The following is a 12,441-nucleotide window of genomic DNA, read 5'->3' as shown; positions in this document are numbered from 1 at the left end:
GGGGAAAGAGCAAAATCCTGGGAAATACCCAGACTTGTTTAAGCAGATTTTTTTTACTACAGGTGGAACTGCACAACCGCTGTGCTTTAATTTACAAACTAATTGTCAAACTTGGCTTTTCTTTGTTCTTTCCAGTTGTTGTTTTTCCAAAATATCCCTGCTCCAAGTTACAGCTTTCCATAACTGCATGCACAGCAGGTTAATTCCTTTCCAGTCCTGATCAGTACAGGAAATACAACTTAAGTTTCGAGTTCACACATTTCATTTTCTGTACTATATCTAAAAATGTGGAGAGATGGAGGCTGGGTGGAGATGACACAAGTTCACAAGGTTTTTATTGCTTCGAGAAGAAAGGGGTTTCTACCCAAGAACTTCTGAAGCAATTGAACACGAACAGTGCTGAAAGTGCTTCCACTAAACTCAAAAAGGGCACATCTAAAATGAAACCAGAGCACGTGCACCTGTGGTTAACCTAGCTCTAAATAAAGTCTAGCCAGTTGCAGTCCTGCACATCCCAGTGCACTTTGGGAGCTATGCAAGACAGGAAGCTGCTAAGCCCTTCCTAAAGTTCACGGGGGAGAGGATCTGTACAGCAGACCACAGGTGCCAGGAGGAACAGGACCTGGACCTCCACACTCCAGCTAATCAAACCACATCGATGGCACAGACCCAAATGCAGCATCAGTAACATCAGCAGAACTGAGGATCTGAAAGGGAATTCTGTATCTCTGCACTCATTTTAAAATAAGTGGAAGCAGCAAAAAGTGATCAACAAGCATTTTGTCATGACAAGGGCTATGTATTCAGAAGCAAGGTCACTTATAAATTGAAGCTGTGTATGTAACCTTAACACTGCCCCCTTGTGATTATACACCAATAGCCATTAATTACATGATTGTGCCTCATTCTTCACCTAATCCCCTTCAATTCACACAGTCATTGAAATCAATAACTCTTCCCAGCACTGTGCTCTGAAAGAAAATATACAAACTCTTACAAAACAGGGCTGTCCATCTCCTACCCAAAGCCCAAACCACCTCACCAGTGAGCACTCCCCTGCTCCTCAGGGTTGTCCCCAAGGACAGTTTTTAATTTTCTTGACACCTTTTATTGGTTCTATGCATTAGTTTGCAGTTCATTCTCCTTGCTAGTCAAACGTGAAGGAATGCTGTACTCCTAAATCTGCAAAATTAACATAAACCTTCCAAATTATCCCTTCTAATCTCCTCAAGTCCCACACATCACAGCTACAGCAACAGGGATAAGTAGTGCACAAAGCTGTTATGAAATACTACTGCATGCAAGAAGCTGAAGCTGTAAGAGCAATTCTGGTCTACACTTAACAAACAGAAAAAAGCACAGATGATTGGAGCCTTAACCAGGAGAGTGGATTTCAGCTCATTCACTAGCACCAGCTCAGTCTGCTTAGCTCCTCTTCTACCTTGTTAAAAAGAGCATTGTGAGGATGGGCTGTGGCAACTCTCTCAACAGGCCTTGCTTCTGAGATGCCTCTTCCCCACTGTGCAACAGAACAAAAGTCCAGTAAAGGTGGTGCCTGGGAACATGTCACAACAAAAATAATGCCTTGATAAGCTACAGATCAAATGCCTTGGTATCAGCAGCTTCCCTCTTCCCTGACAATGTGAATGTTTTTTGACACTTATTTCCTGGACACCTACCTCCCTCACAGACCAAGTCAGTGCAACAACACACCTTCCTGCTTCCTCTCACTCCTAGGTAAAAAGGTACTTTCCAGCAGCCACAAAGCTATTCCCTATTCACCTCCATCTTCTCCACTTTCCCATTTTGCTACTCCAGTTGTGCAACGACCTGACATCAGCCAGGCTCCTGGCTGTGATCTCTTTCCTGGTGCTCCTCCCAGCTGGCTGTATTTCTCTGTTGTTTCTTGCGCATTTTAAGCTCCCTGGGACAACTGTCTTTTTGTTCTCTGTCCATACAGTTCCCAGCACTGCAAGGTACCAAACCATGAGGAAAGCATTTGACATTACCATATGTCAAATTAGGGGCATTTAGAAACCTGAATTACCAATGCAATACAAACCAATCAAATGCATAATAAATTTTTAAGCATTTCTTACTCTTCTGCCATATCCTGTTTTCATCGCCAGCTCACTGCTTTCAGTGCAAGGGAGAGTAATGTTACTCGCACACTTACTCTCCCTCTCTGGAGAGCTCTCCTAAATATATCTAAGGAAAATATTTCAACACTTCTAGATTTCATTCTTGGAGCTTTCCCCATCTCCAAGTGACTACCTTGCTCCCCCCGGAGGTAACCTGCAATATAACAGGATCATAACAGAGAGCCAGGAAAAGCACCAAACTTTGCAAACTGCAAACAAGCACACATCAAAGTACATTTAGGTAAACACACAGTGCTTTTAGACCCAGGTTAGATGCATTCCAGGATGGCCACAGAAAATTTGGATCTGAGCTAGTACAATTCTTCTACATGGGCTACAGGAGCTTCTGGCAGTGCTGAGGTCTGTGTGAGGTCTATACACAACCACTTCCAACATGGAAGGCAGAGATCACAGCCCCAGCCCCTACAAGCTGTTATCTGTTCCTGCCCAGATTCATTACAAGTTATGTACATTAGAGCAAGACAGGCCAGGGCATTAGCCTAAACACCAAACTAGTACCTCTTACACTTACCTAGTATCTTGTGAAAGCACTTTAGGAGTATCAGGGGGTGCTCTCAATGCAAGGAGGGGAAAAGAAAACAAAACAATGCCTGTGCTATTTCTATCAAGATACCTATTCTGATAAAATCCTAGAGGTACAAAACACTGTTTTTAAGATTCTTGATAGAGAAGAAGTTCCAAACTGCATGGGGACAAGTTCTCTTAGAGACTCCACACAGATGTAAAGCAGCAGGGATGTGCCCACATGGCCTGCATCCACAGAAAAAACAGCAGCACACTAATTCTCCATCAGGAGCAGATTGCCAGTCCTGTATCTTTTGGAAACAGAGACCTTCTGTCTCCAACATTAACATGGCAGCTTCTTCTGCTGAAAATAAACTCAGAACAGAAAACAGACAGGATGTGGCATAAGCGAATAACAGAAAATTTCTTTTTGGCTTGCACATAGGCATGGAAAATGTTACCACTGAGGAGGAGCTATTTCTGCATAAAGATAAACAAACATAAATATGAAAACCTCATTTCTGACACAACAAAAGTGTTGTAAGAGGAGGGAAGAAAGGTTCAGGTGTGGTCCTTCAGTTCCACGGGATATATCTGAGCACATATTCAACCACAGTCTACTAAAGGATGAGGCATCTGCTTGTTCTGAGCAAGACCTACCCCAGTGCCAGTAAGAATAGAACCCCAAACGATAGGACACGGAAGCTGTTCTCTCCAATCTGCAAACACAATCTGTGTTTTTAAAATAGATCATCTCATCCGAGGCTGAAAGTATTTAATTTCTAAACTGCTGATAGAGCAAAGAATGATACACAAAGCTATCCCATGAAAGAGTCTTAACAGCTAAGCCTCCTTCTGCTGTACATGACACAAACCAAAAAAACACACGCAACCTGGCTGCGAGGTTCTCCTGGAGAGCTATGAGACAAGAAAATGTTCCTCCTTAAAACCTACTCCACACTTACACTGCTTTAAATATCCACCATACTGAACTTTGCTAAATACTACAAAACCATTTTCCATTCCTCTCAAATTCTTATTCCTCCAAGAGTTTCTCCATTAAATTATCTTTATTCTGGGTCCAAAAAAGCCAATACAGAAATGCCATGCAGTAGATGTATCAGAGCCTGTACTTTCTGCATCTATTAGGACACAAGCAAGAGCTTTATATTACTGAAAGCAGCAGCTTAATGTTTTTTGACAATATGCCCTAGACTTACAAGGAATACAAAAACACAGGACAAAATGGTTCAAGGTTTATTTTAGACTACTTTAATTATAACAATGCCTAGAATGCCAACTGGGACCAGCTCTTTCTATTGTGCTAGGTATATATGATAATTAATTAATTAAAGTCTTTTCAACACCCAAAGGCATAGCATCACCAGTTGAAATGGCAAAAGGTAGGAAAAGGAACAGGTAGATAGTCAGGACAAAATAGCACTACACAGTAAGAGAGTCACTGGCACAGCTGAAATCAGTGATAGCAATCCAAGAAAAATCAAATGCTTCTACATTTATTACTTAAATTGCTTTTGCTCTCTAGGGTGGCATCTAGTTTACTTAGCTGTGAGATATGAAAAGGTCCCAACAGTGCATTTTTAATCTCTCCAGCAGCACTCCCAAAACAATCAGAGTTAAGTATGCGACCTGGCATGCAATTTTAACTACTGCAACTCATTTACATTTTACTGCTCATGCTGGGCAAAGCTTTCTTAACTTCAAGTGAGTGAAAGTCACCCCACAACACACACTTGACACACAGGTACACATAGGTAACTGAACACACGTGAGCAATGCTGTGCTCAGTCACAAGACAGGCACTCACCAGACTCACAAACACATGCAGTGATTGCATCTACAGTTACTGCACTCCATGTCAGCTTAACGTACTTCTCTGTCTGCACAACAAATGCACATCTAAATGCAATTGGAGCTCTCCTAAATGCTCTCCTCAATGCTATTTCTTTAGAGGAGTGAGCATGCTGAAGAGATGCCCCAGTCACAATGTCACAGCTGTCAGTGAAACAAGAGAACAAGAGAAAAGTGTCACTGGGACAGACGACCAGTAGAGTCAGCAGGAGTGGAGCAGGGAGCCATTAGCTCAGAAGCAGAAGGTGGAGGAGTCAGGCACCTGAGGAAGACCAAACCACAGGGCAAGGTGCACACCCACTAAGCCATACTCAAGAGATGATCCGATGCCTACATACGCGTAAGACCGCACTGTACACACAAACAATTTAACCTTCAACAAGGTCACACCCCTCCTTTTCTCATTTTAGGGAAATTAAAGTCTGGGAATACCACAAAAATCTCCTCCACTTCCAGCTCACACAGCCCCCACCCATTTTGCTAACCCGCAGTCATCCCCAGAGAAGCTTCCCCTCCCCATATGCCCATTAAAAAACTCAGAATCAACAACAAAACCCTTTTACCCTGAGCCATGCACTCTTCTTTCCAGAGTTTTTTTCTGCTCTATTAATTTCTGTTGTCTCACTGTATTCGCACAGCCCTCCTCCCCCCATCCTCCTCCTCCTCTTTTTTTTTTTTGTGGACTGACCCACATTGTGATAGGTCAACATCCAACATCCAGTCCCTTTTTTGGAAGGGGACAGGAAAAATAGAGAAAGGGGGAGGGAGAGAAGGAGAAGGGATGTTCCCCATCCTTCCAACCACTCCTTTCAGAAGAGGATCAAACACACTTGGGCCATGCACTGCGTCCCTTTCCCAAACTCCAGCAGCCCCACTCCACACAAACCAGACAAGCCCTCTGCTCCCAGGGGAGAAACACAGAAAGACTATAAAGATATTCTGCAACTGGTGGAGGGGAAAGAGACAACAAGAAAAAAGGATGTGTTGTAAACAGTTGTGTCCCACATAACAGAGGAAGTTTGCATTTCATTTTCCAAACTCTCAAGAACAAAGTTAAATCACAACTTATTCCACCACCACTTGCATTCATTGTTTCCTACCTCCGAGTGCCAGGACAGGGTAGACAACAGTTTTAAAGTTACCACAGGGTATATAGTTACTTTAAGAAGAATCAGAACTTGAATTCTACAGCAGCATGGAAAAGTATTGAACTTGTGGCAGTCACACACAAAGGAAGTTTTTTTAATACACTGGAGTATACTTTTCCATGCAGAACATGACATATAGAATCTATCAGATCTATACTTCAATTGAGCAAGTAAATGAGCTGGAAGAATCCAGACTTCTTATCCCAGGTCTAGGCAACTGTGCAGTGGTGCATATGAGGGCAATGGCACATCTGACTTCCCCAGCAATCATTCTCTGATACAGACATGGAACAGTGATGAGCACTGCAGGAGTAAAAGAAGTGATTCTCAACAAAGCACCCAAGGCCACACTCACTATGAAGCCAGTCTGTTGTTGCTACAATAACAACTGATTGACTTGTTTTTGTTTGTTGCTCTTTTTTTTTAAACTCTGGACATAAGACACATACATTCTTCCTAATACCACAAAATCATGAATTTCTAATTTCGTTCCTCCTATCTAACATTAATCATGTTAGCCCCTCCACACTTCTCTCCTGCTGTGCTATTTCATCAAGAAAAATAAAAATCCTACAGGGGCAAACTTCTGAGAGCAGAATTAGGACCTTTGTATTCCTTTGTATTCCTGGACTCATGGGAGTCTCTCTATCCCAAAAGCCATCAACAGCAATGCATTTTCTCGATACAGAAAAAAAACACACCAAGCATCAACTTGAGAGGGTGTGTGCTTAAAAAAAAAAAGACAAAAATTCAACCCAGTGTTTCCAGGCACTGTGACATTAAATTACCCATTTGCATAAAGTTGCCTGAAAAGGAATCTATGAGAGTAACTTCTGGCTTAAGACTCTTGTAAAATCAGTGCCATCACAAAGTCATTGGGAGGGGGGAAAGGAAGTCTGTAAGTCAGGAGAGTTTGGAGAAGTCACTCCCAGCTCTCATGGGAAAACTAGCTGAAAATAGCTTCACCCACTGCTAACCAGTCTTTCCTAGCAAAACTGGCAAGGACGACACAAGATGTGGTAAGCCATGAAGAGAAATTCACTCACTTCTAACCTGCCTCCTGAGGTGACTAACTTGTCCATGTTCATTTCAAGTAGCCTGGACAGAGGCACAGCTACATGTATTACTGCTGCCTAGGCTGTATCTGTGCTGGATACAACCAGGCAGCTGCAGGCTCCCAAGCAATCAGCTCAGCAGCCTCCAATAGCATCCATGTCATGTTCTGCAGCCTGAGGAGGGAACATTGGGTCAGCAAGGTCAGCTTTTAAAGTATTATTTCATCTCATCTCCTTCTTGAAGCCTTACTGCTGCACTACATAACACGTTGCAGTCATTTTCTTTGCTGAATCAGACTAGTGAGTTGATATGGGGCCACATGTACAAAATACCCAGACAGAAATGGACACTTTGGGGCTAGACACAAAAAATGTGAGGCCGTGACACCATCTCTCTATGCTCTTGGTCACTCTTCATTGTACAACATCCTCAAATAGCTGATCCTTTCAGTATCATCAGACTTCCAGGCACTGTGACTGTAACATAATAATAGCAACATTCCCATCTTTTCAATACAGAGACAGACTTGAGGGTGGAGAGACACATATCCAGGTACTGTATGGGTTAATACCACAGGTCAGTTATCTCCCTTTTCAGGTTTCCTGTGAATTATGCCCCTGAGGGGCTATAAAGACCTAGTCAAACCCAGACACAGCATGGTTCCTGAACAGCTTGCCTATACACTGCATTTTCCCTGGACACAGCTTGCTCTGTTGCCTTCCTAGACAAGTGACTTGCACCATCAGAAACAAAAGCCCCACGGAGGTTGACCTGATTTTTAAAGAGAGAGAACCTGGCTACGAGGGAGTACTCCAGCTTCCGCCTCTTCTTAGAAGACAGAGACTCGGAGGTGAGACTCCTGGAGCGCGGCTGCAACTCACTGCTTTCCATGGCAAAATTTCACTTCCAAAACCTTCCTGGGGAATTACTGCTCTGAAAACATGTCCAGTTGCTCTCCCCAAAAGTAGTCCATAAAGGGAAAACAAAAAAAAAAAAAAAAACCAAACCAACAAACCCAAACCAAACCCTTTACTATAAGGCTGTTTTCAGTTCAAGCACTATACTATTTTACAGTTGTTTTAGCTAAGTGTTTCAATCCATCTTATCACAGTGTCAAACCGCTTTCAGAGTCCCAAGCATTCTGGTAGGGTGTGATGTCTTGACAGGAAACCACTCTTCCGCCACAAAAAAGCAAACCCCAATGAGTTTGGGAGGAAGAAAGAACAGCACACAACAGACACAGCACTCCAAGCGAACAGCTGGGCAAGTCAGCACATAAAACTCCAATCAAATGCTATACTCCACAACACCTCAAATTGCCAAGGCCTCGGCGAGCACAATCAATCACAAGCTCTAAACCCGAGAGGAGCTTCTGCCCCCAGCCAGGGCGGTTCAATAACACACAGCTGCTTTGTTACACAGGCAGCCAGCAGCAGTTGTGTACTAGAAAAGCTCGACTGTACAAAGGCCAAATACAATTTCTCTCTGAGGCTATGCTATCCTCTTTATATTGTAGACAGACCAACCTGTACATTCACTGCTGCTTTCCTTGGTTTCCTCAGTTTTAGGCTGGAAACACTGAGAAAATGACTCATAGCAGTGACTCTTCAGAATCAACAAGTCTGATTTGAAATTTCGTGTTTTACTTCAACCTTCAATACTTTAAACAATTCAACACTGGGCTCTTGAAGCAGCTAGGAACAAACAAACATCTCCTGAGGAACTCACTGTTTTGACCAGACGTTGCTGCAAGAGCTCAAAGATACCCTTTGAGCTGCTAGAAAACGAAACTGGCACTTCTACTAGAAGGAGCAGGTAACAGTTTATCTCACTCAATGTAAACACATGCCAATTAAAACTGAAACCAAAACAGGTTTCAGTAAGTTCCTCGCATGGAAATTAAAAGGTTGTTATCTTAACTAAAACACCTAATAATCATGTTTTGATGTAATTCAGCAGTAGAACTGGGTAGATAAAGGGACTACCTTTTGGGGCGAGGGAGGTGTTTTAAAAGTTATTTTGTGCTAGAAAATAAACCCAACAACCCACCCTTTCTTTATCCATGAGAAGAAAAGAACCCTAATCCCACAACTGCAAAAGCTCACCTCTCAGCCTGCTACCAGCAAACAGGCAAAGAAGCTGACAGAGAACAAGGCAGATTTCTAGCTGGATTCTGTCAAATCTTAGAGACCAGACAGCTCAGAATGCTTTCGTTATGCCAAACGAGCCTGTCACACTGAACTTCATTTTCTAACCAGTTTATCTAAGAACCTTCCCCTTTTAACTGCCACATGTCCCAAGGAGACAGACAAACTAAAGTCCAAAAGATGCCCAGTGGTTGGGAAGTGCTCATCCCCTTGCCCCACATGTCCAAAACACAACTCGTTCAGCACCCTGAACTGATTGCAGAGACCTGAGCAGAATATAAAGAAAAACATCTGCCCACACCACCGAGCTGGTCAGAAACATTGATTTCAGCAGTAAAGCTTCCCGATCATTTTACAGCAGGATCAAATCACTCCTGCTCCAGATGCAGAGCTATCCACCTGCTGCTTCCATGCCACCTAGGGTTCAGAGCACAGCCATAACTATAGCAGTATTAAGGATGAAAAGTCCTGCTCCACTAGGCCAGAGCAGCTTTGAAGCCCATTTTCTTGGGGACACTGGTGGAAAAAAAAGCCTGAAGGAGGCCTTTCTGGAATACCTTCAGCATGAGAAAAGCTCTCCCTAAAACCGTATTGTTTAGCCAACATCCTAAGAGAATGAGAGTTTATTTTTTTCCCAACAGCATCATACAAATACAAACCTTTAGACACATGAGTAATATGAACATTTCTAGAGAAATCTGTGTTCCCTTTCAGGAAAGCTGCTAAGCTCTTTGACTGAAGGGTAAGGTAACATCCAGCAACTCAAGTTCAAAGGTACAGTTAACTGCTGTATTAAAAGAGTCAAGTATTTGTTAGAGGGATGTATGCTCTATTGCATTTTTATTGATTGTTTTCTTTTTCTTGCAGGATAGCAAAGTCATTTCTATTCATCCTATTAGCCTTTGCTCTTTTATTGATCAATGTCTTCTATTTTTATCTTTCACGGAGGTAAACAGTCTTCTCTCTGGGGAAACCTGTCTTTAAGTCTTCAATAATTACTCCTGTTCAAGCTTCTTACATGGCAAGAACAATTTCAAACTTTCTGTAAGCAGCAACCATCTTCAGTATTTCCTCTAGGTTTCCCACTCCTCCTCCTCCACCCACTCTTGACAGCTTCAGAGTGTTCCAGACAGCTTTCATAGAGCTGTCCCTGAAATCACTCTAGTACCTTTCCACAATTCATCAGAACTCAGTCACGCACACGTCCTTCCAAAGCCTTCCTTCCACTACAGGCTGCAGCTGCCAAGGCTGAATCTAGCCCTCGCAGAGCTATTGAGATTTCAAGACACCATGAGCAAACGTAACCCACCACAACTCACCTACAGTGCAAGAGAACACGGGCAGAGTAACAGCCTCCTCACACACCTACCACACCAGCACACATTACAACACACATGCACAAGGCGTCTGTCAGTCCACCCAGCCTGAACCACGGGCAGCCCAGCAAACACAAACCCGGTGCCCACCACCGTTCCCAGCCCACCCAGGGCCAGACACACCCGTGCAGACAGTGACACCCACCTAATGCCACCAAGGAGCGTGACAGCAGCAGGGAACGCGGGGGCTGTGCTGGTGCGGGTGTGCACGGGGAGAGCGGCACAGCTGCAGCAAGGACAGGCTGCGGGGTGGCAGGGAGAGGCAGGAATTGGGTGGGCTGCCCCGGGGTGGGGGGCGAGCTTGCGGGGGTTGCACGGGGAGGCTGTGAGCAGACGCGGGGTGGGGCGGTGTGTGTGCAGGGATGGAGGCATGCGGGAGGAATGTGCGCGGAGGGGAACGGCGGGGGCAGCCCCGAGGAGGAGAGGGCGCACACCGGGAGGGAAAGGGGCGGAGGGCAGGGGGGACACGGGGTGAATCGCGCGAGCCACCTCGCGGAACGGGAGGAGGAACTGGGGGGAAGAGGGAGAAGTGCGGGTAGCGACCGCGGCGGGCCGACGCGGGGCGCAAGGTGAGTCCGTAGCGCATCAACGAGCCACCCCCGCGCCAGCGCGGCCCCTCCGGCCCGGCCCGCCCCGCGCGCCCACGGCCGCCCCCGCCACGTCTTACCGTGCAGCGGGCGGGCGGGCGCGGCCCAGCCCGGTGGGGCGAGGAGGGGTCGGGTCGGGCCCTGCCCCGCTGCCCCGCGGGCGGCGCCGGCACCGGCGCGGGGGCGCGGAGGCCTCAGGAGCCCATGGCGACGCCGGGCCCGGCCCGGCCCTCCCTCCGCGCCTGCGCACGGCACCGCGCGCCCCGCCCACTGCCCGCGCGGAGGGGAACCGGGTGACGTCACCGCTCGCTCTTAAAGGGGCGGCGCCGGCGCGGGGTGAGCCGGGGTGTTTCCGCAGCGCCGGGCGGGGCGAGCGGGAGATTCCCGGAGCGGAGCGGAGCGGGGCGTTCCAGCCATCCAGCAGCTCCTGCGCCCGCCAGGCCGGCTGAGGACACTGCTGGCCTCGGGACGATTCTCCCCTAGGCAGATTTCCACCTCGACCTCAGCGCCGATCGCCCCCAAACTCCGAGGGAAACAAGCGGACGTAGAAGTGTTGGAAACCAAAACAACGCCAGGCTTTTTTTGAGTCTAAAAAAATCCAGCCAAACAAAAAAGCCAACGCACCACGCCCTAGAACGTTGAACACGACTGTGTTAGCAAAAGGAGATAGGGTTGATGATTTTCTCCTGCTGCTGTAGAACTCCACCTGCCCTCTCGAAACACAGATGCATCCCTAGAGCCTCACATGTCCCAAAAGGACAGTGCTTTCCCCTTCTGGGACAGAACTCCGACCACGGCTCTGCTGCCTCCACCACGCTGCAGGGTGTGTTCTTACAGGCAACACTCCCCTTTTTCACAGAAAACAGGATTTACAACGGGAAAAGTCCCGTTTTGTTCGGATCTAGCGAAAGCACACTCAAAATGGAGGGAGGACAAATGCAGGATAGAGGCAACCACACAATACCACTGGAACTACCTTCTCTTCCCCTCCTGCTCTCTCACCCCAGGAGCTGGCAGATCCATGCAGCAGGGAAACAAAGGAACAGCTCCTCCTGCTCTGCTGGCAGAGAACAGGCTTGGAAAGAATTTGCAAAGTCACCAAGATCCGTAATTTATTCCCAGCAGGTGTTTCTGAAAATAAGTTTCAAGGGTTTTACAGAGCCTGGAAGAAACAGGCCTGTCATCAAGATAATGCAGGGATGCGTAACTATAGGAGCTGCGATTTAGAAAAAATCAGTATTAAAATGTTGTAATTTACTGCCAGACAGGTCAGACAACCAAAGGAGGAGAAACCCAAACGAACCACACCACGGCAGACACCAAAGCAGCAGGTGCCACTTCACAGGGAGTTAGTTGAGCCTGTTTGCTGCTGTCAGGTGCTCTGGGCCCCTCTCCTTCCCTTTCCTTAAGTTTGAACACAGAAGACTACAAAGAACCACAAAATCCAGGGTCCACCTCTGTTGAACTCAGTGCACACCCAAATCCAATGGCAGGGAAAGGCCCATCCCTCTCCTCCTCAAGGCCAGACCCATGGGATGCCAGAGGCTCAGATCCAGGAACCAAGAGATCCTGAATCAGATTTCACATAA

The 12,441-nt window shown here is 46.2% G+C and overlaps 1 protein-coding gene across 3 annotated transcripts in view; it reads right to left on the bottom strand.

The window, feature by feature from the left end:
• TMEM184B (transmembrane protein 184B) overlaps positions 1 to 11,103 on the bottom strand; it is a 30,626-nt gene extending 19,523 nt beyond the window's left edge. Inside the window, exon 1 of one of the 3 annotated variants that reach the window (XM_085048771.1) lies at positions 10,933 to 11,103. Coding sequence is in view for 1 of the 3 variants with exons in the window: in XM_085048770.1 (XP_084904896.1) it covers positions 4,495 to 4,524 (30 nt within the window). In the remaining 2 variants the exon portion in view is untranslated. Of the gene's footprint in view, positions 1 to 4,494; positions 4,565 to 10,410; positions 10,428 to 10,932 lie in introns of those variants that run through there. The other 2 variants (XM_085048772.1, XM_085048770.1) reach the window with 2 other exon arrangements.
• Positions 11,104 to 12,441: the final 1,338 nt, after the last annotated feature.

Source organism: Lichenostomus cassidix, chromosome 1Aa, assembly GCF_008360975.1.
Source record: "Lichenostomus cassidix isolate B80296 chromosome 1Aa, HeHo_3.0, whole genome shotgun sequence".
Classification (NCBI taxonomy): Eukaryota; Metazoa; Chordata; class Aves; order Passeriformes; family Meliphagidae; genus Lichenostomus; species Lichenostomus cassidix.
The sequence above is the reverse complement of the archived record's forward strand: the minus strand, read 5'-3'. Positions and strand labels throughout refer to the sequence as shown.